The sequence below is a fragment of the Odontesthes bonariensis genome, chromosome 15, assembly GCF_027942865.1.
Source record: "Odontesthes bonariensis isolate fOdoBon6 chromosome 15, fOdoBon6.hap1, whole genome shotgun sequence".
Lineage (NCBI taxonomy): Eukaryota > Metazoa > Chordata > Actinopteri > Atheriniformes > Atherinopsidae > Odontesthes > Odontesthes bonariensis.
Window position 1 is genome coordinate 4,316,030 of NC_134520.1, and position 20,523 is coordinate 4,336,552.

Sequence of the window (20,523 nt, forward strand, 5' to 3'; positions counted from 1 at the left end):
AAACACTGAAAATGTATGTATGTATGTATGCTTTATTTGAGTAGATTTTATGGCAAAGCTATATCACATCTCACAGCTGTTTATGCTAAAGTGGGTGGTGAGTGCACATCCTTATTTCACAAATCAGAAATGTTTATCAAGATGCTGCTCAGTCTGTTCTCCTAAGGCTAGTTCACATGAACAACTACTGTTAAATATGGATGTAAACTGCAACTTGACTGATTCGTACAACCGTAATGTAGTCATTCTGATGAACTCGTTTAAATGTGATCTTTCTACCACAGTGTATCACTATGATGGCCTCATAAAATCTACAGTACTTTGTTGTGGTCTTTTAGTCTTACTTGGTGTTTTTCCAGTATTCTTGTTGCTGTTATTTCTCTGCCCAATGCACTATTTTCTTAAGACTTTCTAAACTATAAAAATATGTGCTACATTTGTTAATAAAGTGACTTTTAATGTCATTTTGTGGTTGAGAGGTCTGCTATTTGTTTTTTAAAATAACAGTTCATCACAAGCACGAAAATGATTTAAAAGTGATTCTTTTCCACACTGTTTAGCTTTGCAGAATTTACTGCCCCATACACACTCATTCATAAAATGTAGTAACTCCCACTTGAGTGACCTCTGTAAACAGCACCAACGTCTAATTCATTGTCAGCTGTAAGTTTTGCAGCCCTAATCAGAATTATTCACAGTTCTGTCACTGCCGTGTTATGCAAACATGCAGCACATGTCTGCTTCATAAATCCTCACACCATATCTGGTGCAGGGAATTATCTCGACATGGCAAGAAAACAAGCAAAGCCTTTTAGCTGTTGAGGCACTATTGATTTGATTTGCTCCCTAAAAGGGGAAATTTATAGATGCACTGCATCCTCTCCAGAGAGTGATATTACTTTCCCTCAGGAGGAAAGGAGACTGTCTGAGCGAAGCGTGAAGAATTGGGTCCAGACTCAGCCGGAGCATGGGCCCCTTTGTAAATGTATAACATGTTATTAAATGAGAGAAAGTTGTTACAGGACTGTTGCTCTTGAAGGTAACCCAAAGCTATCCAGTTCTGTGGTCACAGGAAGAAAATTTATATCTCGCAGTACCCTGAGCACAAAGACTGCTGACGATATTAAACCCCTTGTCTCAGCCTCTGCCTGCTTTTCTTCTTCACTCACCCCAAGTTGCCTCCTCAGCTACCTCCCATCTCTTTCACGCAGCCCACATTTTCAATTTGGGAACAGACTGTACAAGATGGAGGGTTTCTCTATGTGTGCAATGAATGCAAACAACTGACTATGCATTAGTCCCGGAGGTTACTTTGTATTACTTGGTTGTAAATAAATACATGGTTGATGCTTTTGTAGTCAGAGGTCTTTCTTCTTGCATTATTACAGATTTCACTAAAGCTGTTGAGGCAGTTCTGCCTTGGGAAATGCAGTGTGTTGAGTTTTAACCTTACAATTATTACAAAAAAGGGGAATAGATTTATAATTCATCCAGAGATTCCCAAAATTTCTCCAGTTAAAATGACCAAATATATATTGTTTATACCTCTAAATATAACCATGAGGGCAACCTTAAAAGTACCACCTACCTAAAGGCAGCAGGATAGAATTACGTTGGAAGCTCACATGAGCTTTTCCACATAGGAGCAATGTTTACAAGTCAGAATGTACTGTTGAGGAGAAAGCAGGGGTTGGGGTCCAGGGGTGGATGGCGCGAAAAATAGCACTTTCATTGTGTGTGACTTTGGCACGCAGATTATCCAACTGTTTTTTAACTTCTTCAACACTTTTCAAGAACACTTTGGTACATTCTTGGTTGGGTTTAGGCAATAACATCATTAGAGTTAGAAATCAAAACTACTGTGTTAGAAGAAAATGATAACGGTTTGGGCTAAAATACATTCTTTTTACATTGCTACTGTTACCTTAATGGACGCTGTTTGGCAGATGCTTTTATGACATGTCAACACAAAATGTTGCAACAAAACTTTGTCACTTTTTCGTTGAATTTAACAATAATATCACTTAGTTAGGGTGAGAAAACAGACGTTACCAGGTCGACCTTACATAGATTGCTCTGTTGACCAGTAGAGGCTGTTACTGCCTGCATGAACAAAGAATACCTGACGTTTTTGGGAGGAGTGTCAAAGAAACAGTACACATTTTATTTCAAACAAAGCAAAATAAAAATATATTCAGAAATGTAAGAGTTGATATAGTTTGTACACATACAAACTACCTTGAGCTTTAATTGAATATGCTTTTTTTTTTTATGTGTGTTATCGATCACATTTCAGGCAAGGTAAAATTTTTCCTGGTTTATCAGACAAGTGATCAGTTATGGTGGGGCTATGCTGGAATGTGTTGTCACCTCGCTAACTTGCACAAAAAAAACTGAAGTGTTGGGTCAGTAGAGTCTGGGTGGACTACTGGCAAGGAGTTTTTTGTCCCACATCCACCAATTCATTAAAATCCTGCTACGTGTGACACTTCTAGAGCGATCCCAATTCCAAAAAAGTGAAAATAGAGTGCAGTGATTTTCTAATCTCAAAAAAACAATACTTTATTTATAATAGAACATAAAAAACATAACAAATGTTGAATGTGAAACATTTTACCATCTCAACAAAAATATTATCTCATCTTCGATTTGATGACAGCAACTTGTGGTTGGTACAAAACAAAAACACCCCAAGAACATGTTGAAACTAATTAGATTAATTGAAAATGGGTCAGTAACAGTTGGGGATAAAAAGAGCACCTTAGAGAGGTAGAAGCTCTCAGAAGTAAAGATGCAAAGATGTTCAGCAATCTGCAAAAACTGTGTCTCCAAATTATGGAGCAGTTTCAGAATAATATTACTCAATGTAAAATTGCTTCTTGAAGGAATTTTAAAAGTCCTTCATCTACATTATTTAACATCATCAATAGTTCAAGAGACTCTGGAGTCATCTCTGTGGGCAAAGAACAAGGTCGAAGGTCAATATTGGAGTCCCATGATCTTTGGGCCCTCAGGCAGCACAGCATTAAAAGCAGGCAGGGTCCTGTCATGGAAATTATTGCATTGGCTCAAGAACACTTCCAGAGATCGCTCTCTGTGGACACAGTTCGCCGTACCATCCACAAATGCAGGTTAATGCTCTATCAAGCAAAGAAGAAGCCAAGTGAGAACATGATTCAGACGAGCCACAGTCTTCTCTGGGCCAAAGATAGACTGAGGCAAAGTGGAAAACTAATCAGAAAACTTTCTTTTTATAACTTCTGGACTAAAGAGGGGAGGGATCATCCAGCTTGTTATCAGTTCCCAGTTCCAAAGCCTGCATTTGTGATGATATGGGAGTGCATTCATGCCTTTGGAACTGGCAGCAAAACAAAGAAGACCCAGCACTGTTGAGCAGCAATAATGAAGTGCACTATATAAATAAACTGAATTGAATTGAACTGAATAATCTTTTATCAGACAAGAATGAAACAACATTCCTTTCCCAAAGGTCTAGCGACTGGGGTTGTATTTATCAAATATTACATTGGTATTGTAAATTTCCACAGTATTTTGAATGTCAGCCATTTGAATGTTTTTATTTTACTGTGTAGATTGCAGAATTTAAGGATATGATAAAAGGATGTTTTTCTTTCCACAAAAAAACAGGCTGAAACTGCTGGGGAAATGTATAGGTTTCTCTTGGTAACATTTGTTAAAGCTCCATATTTTCCCATCTGCAATCTGCTCATTTCTTAGTTCTGGCAGACCAACTAATGCATCTGTGGTACAAGATGTTTTTCTCAGACACAGTCAACCAAGAATGCTGATAACAAAGTTTCCCAGGGTCAGCATGATCTGCTTTTGGGTTGTCAGACAGACTGAGCAGGTATAAGAGAGCTGAATGGAACTGAGAGAGTTTAAATCTACCCTTCACACGGACACCATGCTGCAGACGCTGGCCGTCCTCCTGCTTCAGGCAGTATTTGGTGAGTAGTTTGGTTTGGCTAGGGAAAAAAAAATCCTCTCATTCTTACAAAATACACATGTCACACATTGACATCAAGTACTAAATACATTTGTTTTATAGAATTTTTTATTTTGTATAATTAGTTTTTGGATGTGGCACACCTGCTGTCCAGCCAAACACCAATAGGGTTGTGAATGGAGAGGATGCTCTCCCCCACAGCTGGCCTTGGCAGGTAACCACAACACCTTCTTATATTGTACCTACTCTTTTATTTATATTGTATTGTATAGTATTGTATCCTGAATTATCTATGCTTTTTTTTCTCAGATCTCCCTGCAAGTGAAGCATGGCAGCCGTTTCCATCACACCTGTGGAGGAACTCTAATTGGACCTCGCTGGGTGCTTACCGCTGGACACTGCATCTGGTGAATAACGCCCTGCTGTGTGATCAGTGCAATCTCATTACAATGCAAGGGCTGAAAAAGATTAACATCATAAGGAGAAACTGCTGCTAAATTTTACCTTTGAATTAAAAAATTAAAATTAAAATCCGCAGGCCAGGAGATGTGTATCGCATTGTCTTAGGAGAGCACGACATGAGCAAGCAGGAGGGCACAGAGCAGATCAGAGATATCCTGCGCATCATCGTTCATCCCAGTTGGGACATTGACCATGTGGCTGATGGGTGAGAATGTCATATATATTCTACATTCTATATAGTCTACTTGTAAAAAATAAACAGAAATTGTATCTCCAAAAACTGTAAAAAAAATGTACAGCTCTGAGCAAACAGTTGTTCATTCATCAAGTAAATGCAGCAGCACATTAACAAGTATCATATTTTTCTAGTCATTATATTTATCGTCAAAATTTGAAAACTATTCAAATCTGAAAGAAAGACATTAGCCAACCAAAAAAGTCTCTTTGATCTTCCTGATCAGTAAAAATCTTACCATACGTCTTTTTTACCCAAGAAATGATCTTGCCCTGCTTAAGCTGGATAAGAGCCCCATCATGAATGACAGCGTCGGCGTGGCTTGCCTTCCAGAAGCAGGAGAAATCCTCCCCCACGGGAGCCCGTGTTACATCTCCGGCTGGGGAAACCTTTACAGTAATGTCACTGCATACTCATCTGTTCTGCTGTTTTTGCACTGTACGTCAGCGCAGGTCATTCCATAGGTCCATTTATGTCCAACTCAGAAGGATTTTTGCTCCGAGAGAAGGACATGCAAACTGCTTTGCTTTGTTGCAAATTTAAGTTTCCTTTCTTTCTTTCTTTCTTTTTTTTGAGTCACCATAACCCTGTTGGCCAGGCAGGAATCAATGAATGGAAGAACCAATGCACATTTGGAGTTTGTTGTTGCCAATGTGGGGACTTAGCACCTACTCAGAATCTCCTTGCAACAGATCTAGAATTTTTTTTCATGAAGGAAATCTTATTGAAATTACCAGCAGCCCTCTTTGGTGTTCTGGTCTGGTGTTCATAGTTTCAGGTCAGAAAAAGCAACTCCCTGTATCTTCAAATGATGGCTGTAAGACATCTGTGTGTGGGACTGGCTTTTTCCTTTTTCCTTTTCTCAAAGATGAAAATAAGATTAAGGAGACATTTGTCAAAGAGCTGACAAGGAAAATCCGCTTTTACTGTCCGCATTGATTACTAATGCATATACATTTAATTTCTTTCATTTTTAGAACGTTCCCATAGCTGAAAAAATGTAATCATAGTTTTGTGACATGATCACAATGTAAAGTCATGACCTGAGCAGAAATATAAAGGTGTGGCCAACAGAGAAAAGCTGTGCTGTGGACTTTACAATGCAAGCAAATACATAATGTTCAGGTCAGGGCACAAAAAGCTTATTAAATATGAGGTGCCACCAGGGACATAAATCAGAATTAACTTCCATATAAACATATGAAAGCTTTTCAGTAGTGTGTATGAGAGCTTTTTACTAGTGTGTATGAAAGCTTTTCAGTAGTGTGTATGAGAGCTTTTTACTAGTGTGTATGAAAGCTTTTCAGTAGTGTGTATGAGAGCTTTTTGCTAGTATATATGAAAGGTAAAGCTTTTCACCAGTTTATATGAACGCTTTTTAATATTTTGTATGAAAGCTTTTCAGTAGTGTGTATGAGAGCTTTTGAGTAGGTTAAATAAGAGGTAAATGTTTTCACTAGTTTATGTGAGAGCTTTTCACTTGTGTTTGTGCAAGGTTTTGAGTATAGTATGTGGAAGAGTTTAATTTCATATGTGCATATGGAAGTTAATTCATTTAATTTACGTTTCTGATGGCACCTCATAATTAACTACCTGACGCATACAGTCTCAAACTGCTTTTTACTGCTAAGTTCATAGAAAATGATGCAAAGTTGGTTTCCGTTTTCAAATAACTTGCCCAACTCTCCTTATTGATTGCAATATACACGATGAAATATTTAGATGTTGAAGCAGTTCTGTCCTCTTTGTTCATCAGCCCATGGCCCCATGCCTGATAAGCTGCAGCAAGCATTGCTGCCTGTAGTGGAGCACAGCGTGTGCAGCCACAGCGACTGGTGGGGCATCAACGTGAGGAGCACCATGGTCTGTGCAGGAGGGGACATTGTTTCTGGATGCAATGTGTGTGAGGCATCAAAAGAAACCAGTTTGGACCTGTCAGAGCTGAACAGCTGCACCTGAGGAGAGTTTACTCCTTCACACTGCGCATATGTCTCTGTCTCTCTCTCAGGGAGACTCCGGCGGTCCTCTGAACTGTTTGGGTCAGGATGGTAGGTGGTACGTCCAGGGTGTAACAAGCTTTGTTTCTTCTCGCATCTGCAACGAAGTAAAGAAACCCACCGTCTTCACTCGCATCTCTGCTTTCACCGAGTGGCTCAGTGAGGTAAATGAATCTTGGTTCCTCCTCTGTTGATGTGCAGTGAAACCTCACATCTGCACAGGTCTGTCTATGGAGACACAGATACGTACTGCAGCAATGAATCAAATATTTCATGTCAATACATTATTTTGTTTCTGCAGGTCATGCTGAAGTACTGAAGAGCTGCTGTATACCACTTGAATCACAACCAAAAAATATTGAGATACAAGTTCAAAATTCTCTTTGTCTGCACAGAATTGTTCATACTTTGGCCAGTGCCAGAGTTTATAGATAAGCTTTTAATTTTCAAAAATAAAAAAATTCACAATGAAGTATTTGAAACACTTGTGTTGTTCTTAAATATTATAATATCACACTAATACTTGTTGAACAACAATCATCTAAATCCTCGAATCATGCAAAATCGAACAAATTGTTTTGCAAAACATGAAGGAAAAATGAAGTAGGCTTCCCACTCAGTTTTTAGCTCTTCATTGGTCACTTCTCCTGCTGCGTGATAAGAGCAAAGACGGATGGCTTCCCATCAGCGCATGTGGAGGACTTATGAATCGGTACTTCCTATTAATCACCACCAAGGTCGGCCAAGTGTCGGCGCAGGTGAACACATACTGCTGGATGCAGGCAGGTGGGAGCTGAGCTGGAAAGCGCTATCTCACATCAGATGAATAGCAGCAATAGGTTACCTTGATGCACGGCCTTAGCAGACTGCTGCATCACATAGCAGAACATGATTGAGCTGCTTTAGACAAATCCACAGCGGTTTACAAAAGTGTTGATCCACCCCTCATTCGTTTGTATTTTCTAAAGAACCAGACGTTCTTATGATAGCTTAGTTATCATGAACTGTAATTCTCCAGGCTTTTTGAAAGGCTTTCAAAGTTGTTTTTTGGACATTGGCTGCTTTTTCTCTCATTTTAATTCCAGTCTTTGTACCTTTTTTTTGTTGTTGTTATTAATTAATTTGTTTATTCATTTGTTTTGATCAAGCCAACTAACACTGACATTTCAATCGTTCAAGCATATGGAACCCGAGAGATGAACCGGTGTTGTTGAACTTTTGGGCACTTTGTACGGCTGCTTGTCATCAAGAGACATCATTTGTTTAAATTTGTAGACACTTTTGTCGACAAGAAACATTAACAACTTTAATGTGACAGGCATAAGATAGTATCATTTAAACCATAATTTAAAGCTGCGGTCGGCAACTTTTTTTTAGTCATATTAGCTTGAACTGTCATGGGATTCTGGAAGTAGAATATTAAATAGGCTGTTTAGGAAAAATAACGAAATCTGTAGCTCCCTCTGAAGCCTGTAATCATGCTTGCAAAAACCGAGCGCTCCCGGCTGTTTTTAACCAATCAAGTTAGGGTGGAGGAATCCTACCTGTCAATCACACTGGTGTGAACTCACGTGCACAACCTCGTCCACAGAGGGGGAGGGGTTTGGGGGGCGATTCGGAGCTTGTTAGAGGTTGGGGGAGGGACCTGAAAGTTGTATCAGTTCGAATTTTCCGAATTTAGACTCGCAATTTTGAAAACCTGCCGACTGCAGCTTTAATGTTTGCATTTCTATCCCAAATCAGTTTTCAATTGAATATTGTCTGATGTTTAAGATAATCACCATCTCTAAGGGTATCTTCTCTGGTTTCTTACCTTAAGAGAAGATGGACCTCTATCTTGCCTGATCTTATACAAAAACTACGGTCAGCTCAGCACTGAATTGATGTCTCAGGTTTTGCTTCAATTCCTTTTGATGCTCGTCTCTCCCCATCTGCTGGTACATGTTGGAACTCCACCCAGTGGACAGAAGGGAAGGGACGATGGGGGGGACGATGAAGAATGTGTGCAGAAATGACTGCTATTGGCTCCTTACCGTATGTCACACCATGCGGTGTCTGCCTTAAAGAATAGTTTTGGCCTACTGCACTTAGACTACTGTCTATTTTTGTCTTTTCAAACACCAGCCTCCTGTTGAGATCCAGAGAGGACATGTGATCAAACGATGTTGTTTTTCTCTCTCCATGTTCAATTGTAATGCTTCATCCAGCACATTGTACCGAATAGAGGGAAGGGAAGACCTATAGACATATTTTGGGGGCAAAAATAAAAAATATTCTCCTGAAATATTCATAACAAATCGCTGTTTAATTTGCAAATACGACAAATTTCTTATAATTGGAACCTAACAAGGAAACACACCATGATTTTAGGCAGGATTTTCAAGGCAGTTTTAAAGCACAGAACTACAATAACAGGCTGTGGTGTAGAGGTTAGCACTGTTGCCTCACAGCAAGAAGGTTCCCGGTTTGAATCCTGGTTGGTGTCTTTCGGTGTGGGCTTTGCATGTCCTCTGGCTTCCTGAATGTTTGGTCGATCAGTGATTCTAGATTTATTGAGTGAGTGTGTGCATTTATGGTTGTTTGCCTTGCTTGTCTTTGTGTGCCCCTGTAATGAACAGGCACCTTGGTTTTGTGTGGGAAATGAATTTTAATCAACATCTATTGTTTCTCAGATTCATTCAAAGCTTTGAGAAACTTAATGCAAAGAGGCTTCAAGTAAAACTCTTCTTCTGCATTTTTATCCTGCGTTTGATAACTCATTAATAAAATCTTAACATTTAAGTGTCAGTAAGGATCAAGGGGCTCCATCTGATGCCGTCCCTTGTGCCTTGTGCCTCAGACTATCAGAATAAATACATGTAGATTTAGCTAAATTTAGAAAATACACTTTAGGATTATTTCGTGCTCTCTCTTCATGAAGTATCAATTGGAGTTTTTTTTGTGAGGTTGTTTTCCCTTCGCACAAAAACAGACCAGGCTGTCAAATGCTGGATCTTAACCTTGTGATTTTTATTATAAATATCATCCTTCTAAACAGCATATTAGAATCTTCTGTTAGTGTTTGCTTCAGTCTCTTTGGAAACCAAAGATAGAGCCTGTAGAAACACACTGACCTTCCATCACGCTCCATTTCTGTGCCCTTCTGATTTTAACCTTTATAGTCGCTCATTCCAGCTACCTGCAATGACTTAACTAGTTCGGACAAGTTTTAACAGCTGAGCTTTATGGTTTTACAGCCCAGCCTACGCAGCGCGTAGTACTACAGGGCCGCCTCCCGCTGTAACACGAGGGCAAACTCTCTGACCCTCTTTGGAATGTGCCAGCATGGCAGACCGGCAGGATCAACATGATCAGTTGAATATATTCTGAATATATTCATATGAATATAAAACTAAAACTAAAAAAGAAAACAAAATATTCTAAACTTATATAATAGGACTAGGATTCTGTAATGTTGCTTAGTACAGGGAGGAGTGGTTAAGTTTTTGTTTTTTTATTAATAGATTTTTTTTAAAGAAAGAAGAGCTGTTTTTACCACACAAGCGAGCCAATATATGATTACCGGCATGACCAGCAAGCATTTTGATTTGCATGTGGGTGGAAGGACAGTGAAATTCCAAAGGTTAAATGTAAGCCTCAGATGATCTTTCCATTATATGTGGGTCTTCTGAAGTCACATGGGGACAAAGCACAGCATCAAATCTAATGGGTTAGTCAATGAATAACTAGGGGAGACTGTAAAATGTTGCCTCTTCTTGATGCATCTTCTAATTTGATTTTACCACCAGCCTTCAGTCATGTCATGCTCAGATCATGCTTTATTATTGTAAACACTGTGAGGTCAAGGTCGGAGCCAGAAATACTGCTGGAGAGACTCGGGTACATAACATTTGCAATATTGCTGCTCCTAACTGCACAGAAGCTAATCCTTTGGCCGCCAGCGCACAATGAAAATTATCAGTAAGATAAAAAAGATATTTAATCATTATTCAGCTAAGGATAGTGTACTCCACCTGAGCTTTATGTCTTTTATCTCGAACACAATTAAAGCAATTATTCTTCTCGTGAAATGCAATCTCTATTTGCTGAAAAGATTAAAATGTTGCAGGGATTTACCACCCTCAACCGCCGTTATCATCATATGGAAAATATTTGTCATGTGTTAATTCTAAAAATACATTTAATTTCTTTATTTTTTTTATTGTTCATGCGGTGAGATTCAGATTAATGTTGCATGATATGAATGGAGGAAAACAAAATTGATGAAATTTATTGAAATTTGGACTTAAAGGGAGATTTGGTCATTTGTGTTTATGCACACAGTTTGCAGGTATATTCTTTATGTGATAGCTGAAACATTGAAAGGTGCCTAAGATAGCAATGTAAAGGAATTTTTGTCTGTTGATTTTTATTGCTAATAGGTGAACAGATTGTAATTTGAAAATGATGAATTTCCCTCCTGTTCTGCATTGTCATTGCGAGCTGATTTCAGTTAAAAAAATCTCAAAAATGTCAAAGACATTTCAAATTCTTTTTGCCAGAGAATTTCAAAAGTGACACTTCCAGAGCACCTTGCATGAATGCATGTTTTCAGTGTGCAAGCCCAGCTAATGAAGGCTTTGATGAAGAATTTGTTAACGTGAACAAATGTCTCCCACATCCCAACACAGACCACGCAGAAAAAAAGGGCTACATCAAAGAGCACCTGGCTAAATGGGACTGATATTGATGGGAACATTAAGGGTAACTTTGATATTGCATTTGATTCATGGCTGGGGCGTAAGATTTGTCAACCTATAGTGCCGCTTAGCTCTTAGAAATACAGTATCTCCACACTTTATTTAATAATGCTAAATGAAGAGTCACAATAATAGTCCATCCATCCATTTTCTATATCCGCTTAATCCGTTGGTCGGGTCGCGGGGGGCCTGGAGCCAATCCCAGCGGTCCACAATTATAGTTTATAGCTTAATGATACCAGTGTAACTCTAGAGCATTCGTCAATCTGCTACAATTCAAGGATGTGCAGTCTTCGCCCCAGCCCAACCATGTCTCGTTCAAAACCAAGAAATAGTCACAAAACAGCATGTCATTTCTTTTCCATTTTGCATCACTTTCAAATTGATGTATTTCAGTTGCTGAAATCTTTATTACAGTGTCTGTTTTCCTGACCTTAACCATGTAGTCATCAATGCTTAACCTTAACCCAACTATACTGTAGTTGTTAACCCTAACTGAGTTTTTTTTTTAATGCGTAAAACAGCAAGAAAAAAGATAGAGCAGCTAAAAGTGAAAAGAGAGAAAAAAAGCAACAGTTTCGTTTAGGCTACTTTAAGAATAAAGCGGCTTGGATGGGACTCAAACGCAGTTGTTCGGCTTTATAAAAGTGTGTGTGGCTCCATCACCCAAAACAGGGAAAATGATTTCAGTGGGTACAAATCAACAGATTCAATTTCTGTGGCTTTTTTTCACATTTTGCTGTGAGTCTGGGTCGTTAGTCCTGTATAGGCATCACCAATACTTTGACCCAGAAAACTCACTTTCCCCAGAATCGTTTCATGTGCAAATGTGAACACACGCAACTGGATGTCGAGCGCAGCTCACGTAACAGCTGTCCATATATCTATACCCAACTGTTATGTCACAGCTACACAAAATCCTCTTAAAATGGCTTTCGTTTTTCAGGTCTCAGAATGTATGATACGAAATTTAAAAGAGAAAGCATTCGTATCTTGAAATGGAAATTAAGTTGTTCACAATCAAAACCAGATTCTGGGTACTTTTTTCCTGCTTCCCTCCTTTGCATGTTTCTGTGTAAGTCACAGCGCCCTACTGTTTATTATGAAGTGTACTGCTCTAGAATGCCAACAGCTTATCATCAATTTCTTTGAAATGGGATTTTATTATGTTGTTCTCTAGTTATGAGTCTTTTTTATAGTATGTGTTACGTAACAACTTTGGTATGGGTGGGGTGTTCTCCCCAACTGGTCATTCTGTGAACTGTCAAACTTTTACTGGAAAAAAAAGTCAACTTTGAAATAAACTTTATTTTTTTGTTGTTGTTGTTTTTAAAAAAGGAAAAAGAAAAAAAGTTTTACTGTTTTATGTTTTTTATGTTTTACTGTTTTAATCTATCATCCAGAGTTTAAGGTGAATGCTGAGTTGCTAATGTTTCACTTCATTTGCATCAAGCTTTGACACAGATATGATCATATGTTGTTTTATTTCTGAGTAGAATTTAGAATCTGCAATTTTATGTGTTTGAAGACCAGCTCTTCAACATACCAGCTTACATGTGGGTGCTGTTTTGTTTTGTTGCATACTGAACCTGGCACTGCCTGGAGATGTAATCATCGTATTTATTGTGTCGCAGTCAGTTAGTACAGTACAATGATTAATCGCTGGTCAGCGGTGGTTAGAAACCACAACAAGAAGGATCAGTTTGCAAATCAAGGCAAAGAACAGGGAAAAGCATAGACTCTATGATATATTTCCATTAACTGGATTCATGGTTGTTTTTCTCTCCTTTTTAAATACAATGTGTTCATCTCTTTAAAGACATAAAACATTCAGAAGAAAATACTGTTTAATAAATGTGCAGCTAGGGATCTAGAGGGACCAAAAGTAGATAGTGCATGAAGTGAACTCTTGCCAACAAAGCAGATTAAAGAGACCCTTAAGACCCCCTGGACTTCATTTTCAGAGACGGAATTAATGTGTTTGAGTGTAAAAACAAACAGAAAACACCACCAAAGCAAAACATTTACCATAAAACCAGTGAATTTTATGCTAAATGTGTGTTTTGATCATCATCATCATCATTGTTCAACAGAAATCTAAACGAACTTGACGGAAATTTCATTTAACCCATTGACGCCGGTTGTTGCGTAGCGCAACATTGTGCCTAACGCCGGTTGTTGCGTAGCGCAACATTGTTCATTTATCATTATTTTCAAGGCGCATGTAATGCACAATGATTGGTATTTGTTTGGAGAGGATGAGGACGAGGACGAGGAATTTTTTGGCTTTCAAGTAGACTGGCAGTCCGCTGGATTTCGCCCCCGACGTCAACAAAAGTTTACTCGTACACCGGGGCTGAAGGTGCCAATATCTGAAGATGCAAGTCCTTTAGATGTGTTCTCGCATATTTTCACTGATGAAGTTTGGGATATGTTGGTGACACAGACAAACTTATATGCGGATGAGGCGCGCGGCCACACACCACCCAACTCGAAGTGGAGCCCCGTGTCAAAGCAGGAGATGAAATCTTTCATCGGTATCTGCCTAACTTTTGGAATAATCAAACTACTAACTCGCCGGGATTACTGGAGGCAGAGCAAGTGGCTGTATCAGACAAATGTCGCCCGAGTGATGGCACGAGATCGTTTTGACATGATCTGGAGGTAATTATTTATTCTTGCGCTTCATTCTGACGACTTCTCATTCTTATTTGAGTGGCGTTGCCCTTATGTAAAAAAAAAAAAAAGAGAGCCCGGTGCGAATTACTGCAGTATAACTATGATGTTTTAGAAGTCGTGTCACTGAAGTTTACAGTATAACTGCAAAATGCAAGATATATTGCAGGGTTTTTTATCATTCATTATTATTGCTGATATTATAATTTTGCAATGACGTCTCTATCATGGCCAGAAATGTAGCTGAAGTGGTGCCTACATTTACTACTAATACTAATAATAATAATGATGATAATAATAGTAATGATGATTAGTTATAGTATAGTAATAGTAGTATAATAAATAGCAGCATTGGGTATTATCCTGAATCATGTGTGTGTCTGTGTGTGTGTTTGTGTGTGTATTGACTCATCTTTTTCATTTTTTTTTAATGAAAATGTGTTGGTGTTAATGCTGAATGAACATGACGGAATAAAAGCAGAGAATTTAACCTTTAAAATGCAAATTATTTCATGTCTTTATGTGTTTCAGAGGCTGAGACTATTGAATTGTTCTTAGGTGTTTTCAATTAATTGTTTTTAGTTAAAAAAAACCTCAGGCATTGGGGACCTTTTCTAAAAACTGGCTTAGGCATTGAGCAGCTTTTTTTGCAGGTGCTTTAGGCGCCAATGGGTTAAATAAACTAATCTGATCTGCGTGAAATCTCTGAAGTGGATTTATTTTTTCTTCTAACAACTCAGTGAACCCTGCTTTTATAGGCAGGACATTAAAGCCATCATGATTATTTTATTGCAGTTTGGGAGTAACGTGATAACTGATAAGTAAATGTGATAATTGGTTAATCATTAACTCGTATTCACACCATTTATTTTAGATAAAATGATATGTTGTTGCTGCCCTATCTCTGCAGCATCTCCCACATCAAACACAGTTAGCAATAAATATGCGCACGCACAAGCAAGCGTGTGTGTGTTATCTAAAGAGCTGTAAAGCTGTGCACGAGTGAGTGTGTGTATACGAATGCACGTTCAGGCCTAAGTGAATACCAGGCATGTAATCAAAGGTATAGATTGATAGGTTGTTTTTTTTAATTTATTCTTTTTTTCAGTTCTGATCAGCCAACTTTTCCCAATTGAAGACTTATGGCAGCTTGCAGCAGAAATTACAGGACCAAAATTATGTGGGCTTTCTGAACAATATTGTCTACTTTTTACCTCCTATTACTCTTTACTAAGACATGAGTAATTCGTAATGATTCTTTCAAAGTGAAGAGTAATGGAGAGATGAAAGCATGAATTACTTTCTAAAAAGCAACAAAAAATGGCACGCAATGACATTAAATATTGATTGTTCTGAGAGGTATCTGACAAGGTGTGAAATGTGTTACCCTTACCACTAAATGGTGAATAGTGTTCCAACTGCAACCACTAGGGAGCAGTTTGCTTGATTTTATCAAAGCTGTACCTATTGCTCAGACTGGAGCAGAATTGTGCAGCTCACTGTGAGAAATTTCAAACTATTCGGTTGTCTTATTTGTTTGCCTTAACGTTACTTAGCATAATTCGTGATAATTAACACCTGCCAGAAAACTTCACCAATTTAAAGGAACAGAGATTCAGGTGAAGTGAAGAAAAGCTTCCCATCTTTTTCCTCATTCAGAGCTGTGATCAGTGTCGGCCTCAGCGGAGTCCCTCTCTCATGAATAATCATGATATTTCTCATTTGGTTTATTACAGGTCAGCACGCGGGCAGATGCTCAGCACAGATGCTCGGACTCTGCCCACAGGTGCACGACCTTTGAACTGAGAGCGGCGGGTGTGCGCTCGGTGCGGCGCTATAAAGGAGGAGCTCCGCCTGGACCGAGCATCAGGTGAGCCAGGTGAGGACTCCTGCTCTCAGCTCCGGACACACAAACGCTCTCCTACAGGTGCGTACTCTGCCTGCCACTGTTCTCTTGCCCGAGTGGAGAAATTAGTCGAAATAAATACCTGGAGGTTTCACGGAGTGGGATATGCGCCTTCTTAAAATGGCACCCTTTTTGCTTTTTTTTTTTGTTTGTTCTGATGCGTCAATTCTTAAACATTTGATCCACTGTTGACCGAACACAGACGTTGTCATGTTAGTTTCTCATAAAATTGTTTGTTGTATTGTTGCTCTGACTATTACACAGCTTTATGTAAAAGTACAGTATATTGCATTGGAACGGTGATTTATTTAGAAAAGTTTTAGTGATGAAAGCTTGATCACTAAAACCTTTACCTACATCTAAATCCATGTGTGGATTATTTATTCTTTTAACGTTTTTGTAACTTTTTTTTTGTCTCAGACAGTCATGGCTCCAAGACCACAAGAGGGGAATGATTCCTCTGCCACTATCAGTATGTCCTTCTCTCTTAGATCATTCTGAACCTCCTCATGCAGTTGTTGCAACTTATTTTCTTCTAATACTCCCTCCTGCCTGTCCTTCATTAGATGACAACGCTCCGGCTAAAGACAAAGAGATACCACCAGCCTACTCCACCTTGGACCTGGTGACTGATGAGGCTCCTGAGGAAGATCCCTGGGATCTCCCAGAGCTCAAAGACACGGGGGTGAAGTGGTCAGGTGAGGCAGCTCTGCATTCAAACCGCCCTGCATAGCACAGATCCCTGCACAAAACCTGACTCTGACTCAGTATTTTGTGTTTCGTTTTTTCCTTTACAGAGCTGGATACAAAAGGAAAGATTATGAGAGTGCTGTCTGCTGTTGTGAAGCTGGTTCTGCTGATCGGATTACTCTACCTGTTTATTTGCTCGCTGGATATTCTCAGCTCTGCTTTCCAGCTCGTCGGAGGTGAAAACAGAATTCCTTTGAATACTGTTGATCATTATGTGTAATCACCCATCTAATATATTCTATCTGCATGATAAGAACGCAAAGTGCTTACTTAATGCATGTAGAGTTATATAGAGTTATTGACCTGAAGGCGTGTGCGTATTTGTATGCAGGCAAAGTTGCTGGTGATATCTTCCAGGACAATGCTGTGCTATCCAACCCTGTGGCCGGGCTGGTGATCGGGGTGTTAGTCACAGTGTTGGTTCAGAGCTCCAGCACCTCCTCCTCTATTGTGGTCAGCATGGTATCCTCCGGCTGTAAGTGGGCACACAGCTTTATTGACTTTGTACATATGCAGCATCTGCAACCAACAGGAAATACATGCATACATACATAATGCAGCAAAGCTGCTAATTTGAAAAGCTTGAACCACGAATGCCTATCAGTTAAAAGCTACGTTTCTTCTTCAGTGCTGGAGGTCAAGTCCGCAGTGCCGATCATCATGGGAGCCAACATCGGAACGTCTGTCACCAACACTATAGTGGCACTGATGCAGGCAGGAGACCGAAATGAGTTCCGCAGGTAAACCAAAGCAAGCAATGATAAAAAAAAATGTTCAGGAAAAGGACTCAAATCTCACAATGTACTGACAAGTGTTCCTGCACTTTTAGGGCATTTGCCGGTGCAACGGTCCACGATTTCTTCAACTGGCTGTCTGTGCTGATTCTTCTGCCCTTGGAAGTCGCCACAGGCGTTCTGTACAAACTCACCCACCTCCTGATCGAATCTTTCAACATCCAGGGCGGAGAGCACGCCCCTGACCTGCTCAACGTCATCACAGACCCTCTCACAAACTCCATCATCCAGGTAACAAAGGCACTGTCAAGAAAATGCAGAAGGGATGTTCAAAATGATGCCTTCTATTGACATAAAGTATTTTCTCTTAGCTGGACAAATCTGTTATCACTGGGATTGCAACCGGTGACCCGGCAGCACGAAACAAGAGTCTGATCAAAAAATGGTGCAAAACAGAGACCAACACGGTAAGAAATCAACAAGAGCTGCATCACGCCAAAGAAAAAATGATTAGTTCCAACATAAAAACACATCTCAAAGCTATGGTTACCTCTGCTTTTTGCTCTTAATGACTGATATTGTCCTTCCCCAGCTGTGACCGCAGTGATTCAGTTGTTAGATCATGCTTTATAATAAGGGAGAAATCCCATGCGCAGTCATAGACAGATTATCATCTGCAGCGGCATTAATTACCGGGCTATCTCTTGTTTTCGGCGTCGCTCTCAGACTTTCTGGAATGCCACAGTGGAGAGCTGCCCTGCAGGTGCAGTCTGTTGGCTGGAAGGAAACCAGACCTGGACCGAGATGAACTTTACTTCCACCGACTACCAAGAGAAATGTAAGCACGCCTCTATGCATACCTTTTTTTTTTTTTATGGGGAGGATTTACAAAGCAGCTAGGTCCATTAAAGCTCAGTGAAATATGAGAGAGCCATTTGGTCACAACAGCCTCCTTCTTCCAGACCCTCTGATGTTGGGACAAAGCCTACCTTTGAGATGTGATAGTGCCTCAGTTTATACCTTCGCTTTCCAAGTCTATGTCCTCAATAGGTCTTTTCATTTTATATTGAAGCTCCTGAGTGCCTCGTGATCATCAAATGGATCACTGCTTCATTACTGCTTTAATTTGCAAACAGAAATATTTATTTTTTTCAACTTGATACCATCAGAAAGTGACCTCCACTAATATACCACCCACAGCTTATATTACAATTACCTCTAGTTCTTATGGTTTGCTCTGGAACATGTTAAACATAGAAGGCTTTTCATAGTTGACCCTTCATGCCTTTAACCATCCTCTGCAGGCAAACACATCTTTGTCAACGTTAACTTGCCAGACCTCGCCGTCGGCCTCATCCTCTTGGCTCTGTCTTTGCTCGTCCTCTGCACCTGCCTCATCCTCATCGTCAAGCTGCTCAACTCCATGCTGAAAGGACAGGTGGCTGTGGTCATCAAGAAGGTGCTCAACACAGGTACAGAAAATGAAACGCAAGAGAGAGCCTTCTCCGTACGCTCTGAACCGGCCTGTTCGATAGTCAGCACATCTGTTTTGGTGGTGATGCTTGATGAGCAGCACAGGTACAGCATTCCTGTTGCTTCCAGCTTGCCCCCAGGTCCAGCAGTTCTAGTGTGTGATGCAGGGAGCTCAGGCACAAGTGCTCATTTTTGCAGAAATGCTCTTTCGCTCTGATTGTGTTATCAAACCCGCTCACTTTATCGGGTTTGTTGCTTACCTCATGCGTTTTTGGTTTTTTTTGTTTTTTTTTACTACAGACTTCCCCTTCCCCTTCACTTGGGTTACTGGCTATATTGCAATTCTGGTGGGAGCAGGGATGACCTTTATTGTCCAGAGTAGCTCTGTCTTCACCTCAGCTATAACACCTCTTGTTGGTAAGGCATCATCAGCACATTGATTTCACTCTATTTGTTTCTTTTTAAACAACAGAACTTACTTCTCTTCGATCTTCTTTCACCAGGTATTGGTGTCATTAGCCTTGAGAGAGCTTATCCTCTGACACTGGGGTCAAACATTGGTACAACAACCACATCTATACTTGCTGCTATGGCGAGCCCTGGAGAAACGCTCGCGAACTCGCTGCAGGTAAGACGGAGTCAAATGTTGTCCTGATGCCCCTGTTCACAGTCATGTTAGCAATGTTAGCTCTTAAAGTGGCGATGCTGGTTTGTCTGTTGATCCGAAGGGTTAGGCTTTAAAAATCCATGGGTAGGGTCTGATGATAAATTGGTGGATAGAGTTTGGGATCCAAATTTTTTTTGTGAAACAAATTTTTTATGAACAAGTGCAGTATATCTATAACTACAACTGGTTTCAGGGATTTCCACTAAGTTATTTTAAATTAAAGATATCCACAGACACCAGAGAATGCATCATATAAACCTTAATCACCTTAAGGGTACATTCATTCAGATAACAAAATTTAGCTAATGAGCAAATGTTTCTGACACTTTCAACAACAATGGTGAATAATAATAATAAAGTAATCGTATTTTTCTGTTTTTTAGATTGCACTTTGCCATTTCTTCTTTAACATCATGGGCATCTTGCTGTGGTATCCGATCCCATTCACACGGCTGCCCATCAGGTTGGCCAGAGGGCTGGGGAACCAAACAGCCAAATACCGCTGGTTTGCCGCCCTCTACCTCATTCTGTGCTTCTTGGTTCTCCCTCTGGGTGTATTTGGCCTGTCATTAGCTGGCTGGCAAGTCCTGGTCGGCGTTGGCGTACCCATCGTTGCGTTGGCCATCTTCGTCATCATCATCAATGTGATGCAGTCTCGATGCCCCCGCTTCTTGCCCAAGGTCCTCCGGACCTGGCACTTTTTGCCCCGGCCCCTTCGCTCCATGGCGCCATGGGACGCTGTGGTGACTTCAATGTTTAGCTTCTGCGGCACGCGCTGCTGCTGCTGCAGGTGCAGCAACTGCTGCAACAAAGATGAGGAGGATGAAAAGATCTCGAGAAACAGCAGGAAGAGCCTGGAGATGTACGATAACCCGGCCATGTCACAAGACGAAGACGTCAAATCCACGCATCTTTAA

At 40.1% G+C, this 20,523-nt stretch overlaps 2 protein-coding genes across 2 annotated transcripts; both read left to right on the top strand.

Annotated features, from left to right (window-relative positions):
• Positions 1-3,920: 3,920 nt before the first annotated feature.
• LOC142400962 (chymotrypsin-like elastase family member 3B) lies at positions 3,921-7,046 on the top strand. Its single transcript, XM_075486205.1, has 8 exons — positions 3,921-3,968; positions 4,093-4,181; positions 4,277-4,374; positions 4,506-4,634; positions 4,924-5,060; positions 6,421-6,563; positions 6,673-6,825; positions 6,963-7,046. Exons 1-8 carry the CDS (start codon positions 3,926-3,928, stop codon positions 6,978-6,980), a joined length of 810 nt encoding a protein of 269 aa, XP_075342320.1. The 5' UTR covers positions 3,921-3,925; the 3' UTR covers positions 6,981-7,046.
• A 9,362-nt stretch (positions 7,047-16,408) lies between these two features.
• Positions 16,409-20,523, top strand: LOC142400963 (sodium-dependent phosphate transport protein 2B-like). The gene is made up of 12 exons (XM_075486206.1): positions 16,409-16,454; positions 16,549-16,680; positions 16,780-16,908; positions 17,064-17,207; positions 17,361-17,472; positions 17,562-17,757; positions 17,838-17,933; positions 18,193-18,304; positions 18,771-18,938; positions 19,240-19,356; positions 19,443-19,567; positions 19,990-20,523. Exons 1-12 carry the CDS (start codon positions 16,409-16,411, stop codon positions 20,521-20,523), a joined length of 1,911 nt encoding a protein of 636 aa, XP_075342321.1.

What these genes read in the sequence shown, in the direction of transcription:
- LOC142400962 (XM_075486205.1), top strand. Translation starts at nt 3,926, where the DNA reads ATGCTGCAGACGCTGGCCGTCCTCCTGCTTCAGGCAGTATTTG. An exon ending in ACCGCTGGACACTGCATCTG is followed by an intron (nt 4,375 to 4,505) that starts GTGAATAACGCC and finishes TAAAATCCGCAG; the next exon opens with GCCAGGAGATGTGTATCGCA. An exon ending in ACATTGTTTCTGGATGCAAT is followed by an intron (nt 6,564 to 6,672) that starts GTGTGTGAGGCA and finishes TCTCTCTCTCAG; the next exon opens with GGAGACTCCGGCGGTCCTCT.
- LOC142400963 (XM_075486206.1), top strand. Translation starts at nt 16,409, where the DNA reads ATGGCTCCAAGACCACAAGAGGGGAATGATTCCTCTGCCACTATCA. An exon ending in GACCGAAATGAGTTCCGCAG is followed by an intron (nt 17,473 to 17,561) that starts GTAAACCAAAGC and finishes CTGCACTTTTAG; the next exon opens with GGCATTTGCCGGTGCAACGG. An exon ending in CGCTCGCGAACTCGCTGCAG is followed by an intron (nt 19,568 to 19,989) that starts GTAAGACGGAGT and finishes TCTGTTTTTTAG; the next exon opens with ATTGCACTTTGCCATTTCTT.